Source organism: Homalodisca vitripennis, chromosome 7, assembly GCF_021130785.1.
Source record: "Homalodisca vitripennis isolate AUS2020 chromosome 7, UT_GWSS_2.1, whole genome shotgun sequence".
NCBI lineage: Eukaryota > Metazoa > Arthropoda > Insecta > Hemiptera > Cicadellidae > Homalodisca > Homalodisca vitripennis.
Window position 1 is genome coordinate 29,783,862 of NC_060213.1, and position 6,714 is coordinate 29,790,575.

General features: G+C 35.2%; 1 protein-coding gene across 1 annotated transcript; it reads left to right on the forward strand.

The window, feature by feature from the left end:
- The first annotated feature begins 466 nt into the window (after positions 1-466).
- LOC124366661 lies at positions 467-5,529 on the forward strand. Its single transcript, XM_046823263.1, has 4 exons — positions 467-556; positions 638-825; positions 2,630-2,737; positions 5,197-5,529. The coding sequence occupies exons 1-4, from the start codon at positions 467-469 to the stop codon at positions 5,360-5,362; spliced, it is 552 nt and encodes a 183-aa protein (XP_046679219.1). The 3' UTR covers positions 5,363-5,529.
- The last annotated feature ends 1,185 nt before the right edge of the window (positions 5,530-6,714 follow it).

The following is a 6,714-nucleotide window of genomic DNA, read 5'->3' on the forward strand; positions in this document are numbered from 1 at the left end:
AATTAACTCAGTTGTTTAGTAATGGCTGATACACTATGCACATACAAAAAATTAAAACAGACATTTTTTTAGAAGCCTTTGAACTGGAGAATTCTACAAATGAGTTTAATATTTCCATGGAATATTATAATTCTATTTTGTTTACCAATTTACGAACAGAATAGTTTCTTATGGACTATAAGAAAATTTGTAGGGTATGGATTTTTGGATGTTTGAAATTAACATTTTTATTCCCACAAATATTTAAAGTGGAATTAAATAAATATTTGTTGTACACAGTTTTTCCATTAATAAAATTACCCTCACTTAATTATTTTGTAATACTATAATATTTTCTTGTCTATAAATATATCAACATACATTTTTAATTAACCCCTCTTAATATTTTTTTCAGTCTGTTCTACTGAAGATTGTGCGTCTAAGTTTGATTATTCTGGTGACATCGTTACTAACCACCCAACAGATCATGGAGTCATCGAACAACTCATCAGACATCACGAGGGTGGCATCTAGAAGAAAAAGGTTCATCATTTTTCCAAGAGGCAGCTCATTACAGGTACCTTCCAATCCAAAATAACTGATTTCAAAGTTTGTTACTCGTTAAAGAAATGTTAAACTAATTGCAAATTATTTCCAGTTGGTGTACTGCTTCTTGACCACTGCATACGGAACCCCAGGGGGTCTCTTTACCATCGGCATTACTCTTGGTCTTGCATGGGAAATTCCTCAGGATCCTCGGCCTTACATCGCTAACGTCTCCGCGTCTTACATCCAGCGTAGGCACAGGAGGGATCTTTATCCCAACGTTGAAACGTTTTTGGACAAGTAAGTTTGTTGATCATTGTACATAGTATGTTCACTAAATGGTTTTCAAAATTAAGGATACTCATAATAGAAAGATATCCATATCCCTCGTCACCATTCTAAACACTAGGTTTGAAACATTTTCAAGTGTTTTACACTAAGAATTTTCACCCAAAATAATTGAATTCCATCTTTAAGATATTGAAGATAAAGTTAAAATATCTCCTTGTGCGGAGATATAACAGTAGCTGAAAATTGCCTTAAACTGAAGTTTGAATGAAACTTAGGTTTAAAAAAATTCATAACCTTACTGATTCATAAAAAAAACCTTTTTTTATACTATAAAACAATGTACATTTTAATCTTGGCTAATGTATAGCTTCATGCAGGAAAGGCATCCTTTTTACAATTTTTTTCTGAATCCATCCCCCAATTTTTCCTGGAATGAATTCTTCATCCATGAAATGAGATTTTAGCTTTTGAATACTTGAATAAATTACCAGTTAGAATATTTGTATTAATAGCTTTCTTGATACTGAAGTCTCTAAAATCAGAAATGCACCAGGAGGGTATGGATTGTGAATCTTGAAATTGAACTAAAGCAAAGAATGATGCATTTTACTCGTATAATTTTTTTTAAAAAACATCCTGAAATTCCTTTTAGAAGCATTTGGTTCAACGAAAAAATCCATGAGCCATGTTAATATTGAGTTTAGCTCCAGTTCACCTTCTGCTTAGTACAGCGTCTGAAGTCTGACACTGTCACAGACTTGACTCCTGGAATCTGAAGTACACGTCTATCTGAAGAGATAAAAAAAGTCGATGACAAAAACGTTCAAAATGAATACTTTGCATCGTTTTGACATCAGCGACATCAAGGAGCTGTTTGGTTTACCCTGCAATCATACATATTCTTATTATATCATCAGGTGGACAATTTAGAGTACTATGATGTTATAGACACAATCCCATAGCGAGGCAAAGCAGTTCATAGCCGACTTTATCTCTTCAGACGGATTTGGTGCTTGGATGCTACCCTCAACCTGTAGCCTACTTCTCCCTTTTATTCTTATTGGTTTTGACTGGATTAAGGGGAATGACAAATTCCTAAGCCATGTCTAAATGCTTCCTCTTTGGGTTGTCTTCAGCAACTCGTAACTCTTTACGCTAGAAGTACCTATGGTGAGAAGGGTTGATTCAATGAGAATGTTAGGTCCATTTCACAACCCGCTTAGTGCAGCAAAAATACCTCTTTAACTAAATTATACTGGATGAGTGCTGGGTAAATCAATTAGACCTCTTTTGTGATCTAGGTGTCTCGGATGTTGAAACGATGCAAAGACACATGATCTTTTACACTGCTGTCGTTTACCCGATCGGGTACATACCGGGCTTTGGGTACAAGTTGCTATGCATTTCATTATTGCGTTTTTATTGTTTGCCTGTCTTGGTGGTCTGTTAAATTTGGTCTCACGCTTATGATAATAAATATCTCAGACTATCGTGTACCCCGCACGATTGCTTAACTTTTAAGGTAAATTAAATTTGTTAGGTACTCCTTGGAGTACACAGTGAAAAAAAAAAAAAAAAAAAAATACAAAATGAAATGATTGTTTTTGTGCAAGATTGGGAAGCCTACATACATTTCTCTTTATACAGACGCTTGATGTAAAAAAACCGATTACGGTTTTTTGCCATTATTATTGGCAACTTAAGCTCATGTCGTGAACGTGTTAAAAATATTGTAATTCTCATATGAAGTCAATAAATTTTTGTGAGTGGTAAATACTTCCTCAACTATAATTAAATGTTCTTTACATTGCAGATATGGTGTTGAGGGTAGAGCTTGTATACTTCGAGCTATCTGTGAGGCAAGGCAACATTCTCGGGGCAATGGCAGCTTCATTGAAGAAATATTCAACACAATATTCTCGTAAGTAAAGTTTTGCAATGAGTTTTGATGAGTCTAAAGTTGATGATGATTGGTTTTTTGTGTCTCATATTTGTATGACAGAGAATGAAAAAAATACACATGTACTACCATGAAATTCTGCTTGCAATCTCTTCAAGAACATCAATGTAACTAAGTTTTGGGGAGGAGGGGAGGGGACATGATTGAAGAGCATATTACACCTGGGATATGGAATAAATCTGGGTCATTCTAAATTTGAATAAATTTTGTAGGATTAATAAAAAAAATTAAGTGCTGTATATAAAACAAGTTGGATTGCTGTAATACAAATATGTTTTTATTTTTAGGGCTCTTGGGGTGAGGGGGGTATTCTCATCACCCCCTAGTTCTGTTACTGTCAATGATAATACAATTTTAGGTTTGTGTTAACCCCCAATGTTATCATCTGTACTGCCCCACGCTTTTTCTTAAAATCGTTAACACCACTGATAAGTCAATATGTCACTTATTAAGTCTTATTGTAGTTTTTAAAACATTTAAATGAAGGATAATATTATTAGGAATATTAATACAATAAAATGTCCTAGTTGCTTTTGTTATGTCCTCAACAAAGTTCATTTTTGAAAAGGTTCCATGAGGATTTTAAAGTGTGTGTGTAAAAGGTTTTTATAAATTCAAAAACACATTATAAAATTAACAGAATATTTTAATTAATTATTAAAAATATTGTACAGTTTTGGCTCTTAAAACAGTTTTATTTTATATTTGTACCAGTATTTTTTTATTTGATTAGCACAATATTTTAGCCATTTAATGTTTTTGTAAAACCTTCAATACATCATAAAATGAACCAATGAATTTTATTGTATTCATAAATTTTTTTTAACATACGGAAATAATTATTGTAGGCAATCGTCTAAAGAGTTTTAATGTTTCTAAATAATTACCTATAACTTTAAAATTCTTTGACAGGTGTTTTAATTTCTAGTCATAACTTTGTATGTTCTTATTTTATATAAGAGAAAGTTTTATATCAATTCAAAATACAATAGAGATGTAGAGTTTGATACTGGATGATTTAATCCAGTGTTAGTTTTTAAGCACTACACAAGATATAAAATATTTAGAAACAAATTTTGTCATAATCACACAAAAAAGAAAATAATGTGTTAAAATGTTGCAATGAAATCTAACTTTAATTGTACACCCTAGGTCAAATTAAGCCCCTTTGAACAAAAACTTATGAAATATGCAAAATACTCTGATTTACAAAATGTTTATTTGAAGGACATAGCCAGCAAGAGGGTTCAAGGGGTCCGGACCTCCCAAATTTAAAATTTTTTCAATTACCTTTTTAGTAAACGATTATTGTTATTTAAGTAATTCAGTATTACTGACATGTACTGCTGAAAAATCGTTCTCAACAAAAAACGGGTGAAGAACTATTTAAGGAACAAAATGGGGCCTTAATCTCTGTCCACTATGGGAAAATATCAGTTGTCTGGACCCCCCAACAAATTTTCCTGGCTACGTTCTTGTCTTATTGTGGTGTATATGTGACATATTATAGAATCAAACTTTTCAAGGAAAGGTCTGTTTGAAGAAGGTTGAATTAATCTTGAAGAGGTATAAATACATCAACACATTTTAACTAACATCATTCTCTAAGATACATTACCCACTTAATCCACATTCCTTAGACTTTTAAAAACAAATCTGGAAGGCTTTTTTTTGGAATAGACTTGCTTTAATTATCTTGTGGCAAATGTCTATATCAAAATTATGTGAATTGAACCAATATTGATTCCAACCTCTACTTCTTCACACATCATGTCAGTGTCTCATCATTGAACCACAAACTGGATTGATAATTTCAATGCTTTTGATTTACCAAGTCAATTCACCTTTTGATATGTGGTATTACTTTTCAAAAATGTAGCCAAGAAAAAAAATTGCAGGGGGTCCAAACTACTGATATTTTCCCAATATCAGTAGTTTGGGACAAAGAGTAAGGTCCCATTTTGTTTCTTAAAAATTCTTGACCCGTTTCTCTGTTGAGAGCGATCTTTCAGCAGTACATGTCAGTAATAATGAATTATTAAAATAATAATAATTGTTTATTTAACAATATTATTTGAAAATTTGGAGGGGTCCGGACCCCTTAGACCCCCTCGCTGGCTACGTCCTTGTTACTTTGCATACTTGTGTAACATTCATAGAATTCCTTCCAAAAGCCTGTTGACCATTCTGAATGGTTTTGAAAATTATAAGACTAAAGCTTGAGAATTATGAGGTTTTGATAACCTTTGAAGCAGTGTGTCGTGTAACACATTCCATCGTACTCCGTGGAACAACATTTATATTACTGAGGTAGTCACTTGTTTATGTACAAAAACAAAAATTAGCACTTTTGTAAATAGACCTTGTAAATTAACAGGGCTAATTGTGTTCCACTTCTAACCTTTACATTTTTTACGCAGCTTCCCATTCCTAGAACACGCTATAGAAGATTCTTCGAGTGTTTACGACGAAGCACACCAAGGCGACAGCTGTTCGGAGTACAAAGCTGCTTGTCCTACTTCAATACTGGACTTGGACTTCACCGGCACCACAGACGCAATGAAGTCCTCTAGAGATATCACATGATTGTGCTCCTGATAAAAACTTTTCTGTTTTAAATGTGTCCTGTGTATTTATGTGCGTTATCGTCTTATTTGTGTTGTTTATTTTCAAACAACACAACATGTAACAAAAATAACATGTCCTATAATTGTAAGAGCAGTGTAATTTTGTAATAAATTAATAAAGCACATTGCACCTAATGTGAGTTTTCCTTCTTGTGGTAAGGCTTTGTTTTATGTGAGTGCTGAGTTTAGCTCCAGTTCATCTTCCTCTTAGTGCAGCATCTGGAATCTGACGTTATCAAGGCCGGTATCGACAGTGCGAGGCTGCTCGCTGCCAATGCCTCGTGCCATCTGCCTCAGGGTGAGCTTTTCAGCTAGCAGCTAGTTTGTAACCACGAATGCTCACTGCGAGCACGCGAACCACTCGCATTCGTAGTGAAGACAGTTGGGACAATTTGTTTTTTTTAGAAATGCGCAAGTTGCTGCCGCTGCTTTTATTGTGATGGCGACGACTATCAGGAAAAAACTACAGAAAAAGCTACGTAAACCCCCGTTGGTGGGTCAAAAAGATTTATCGAAATCGGTTCAAATATGTGAACAGACTCCTAGAAGACGTGAGGTTCGAAGAAGACGTGCCAAATTTCTTGCGAATGTCCAAGCAAGATTTGAACATTTAATTACATTGATAGAGCCTAATTGTCTGATCATTTCATGATTATCCATGATGACAGTTTCGTTGTGGAGGTTTGTTGGTTTGCAGTGCAGAATTGTCTCTTGTACGGTGCGAGGCAGACAGCGCAGGTATCCACTTGACGCACAGCTCGGAGCGAGGCACCTTTGAGCACTGCTCTAAAACCGACAAGCACACGGCTCACCTCACATTGTGTGACGCGAACGCCTCATAGCGAGCAACCCCGGTATCCACAGTCCGAGGCAAAGCCGAGCATTCGCCAAGAGGCATTTGCAGCGAGCAGCCTCGCACTGTCGATACCGGCCTTCACAGATTTGACTCTTGGAATCAAGAGCCACATTTGTCTGAACAGATCCAAAAAAAGTCGGCGATGAAGAATCTCAAAATGGTTCTTTTATTTTCTTTCAACACCAGGGATACCTAGACTACAAAACATAGAGTAATCTAAATGAAGAGGCATTCTTATTGTCTCATCAGGTTCACAATTGGGGAGACTAATGTTTTAGACATAATCTCTAAGGATGGTGGGCAATGTGAATGTTGAGATTTGTCGACCTGGAACACGAATCAGATTCCAGGAGTCAAGTCTGTGACAGCATCAGATAAAAGACGCTGCATTAAGAGGAAGGTGAACTGCAGCTAAACTCAACATTCACGTTGAATCAACCCTTCCCACCATAGCT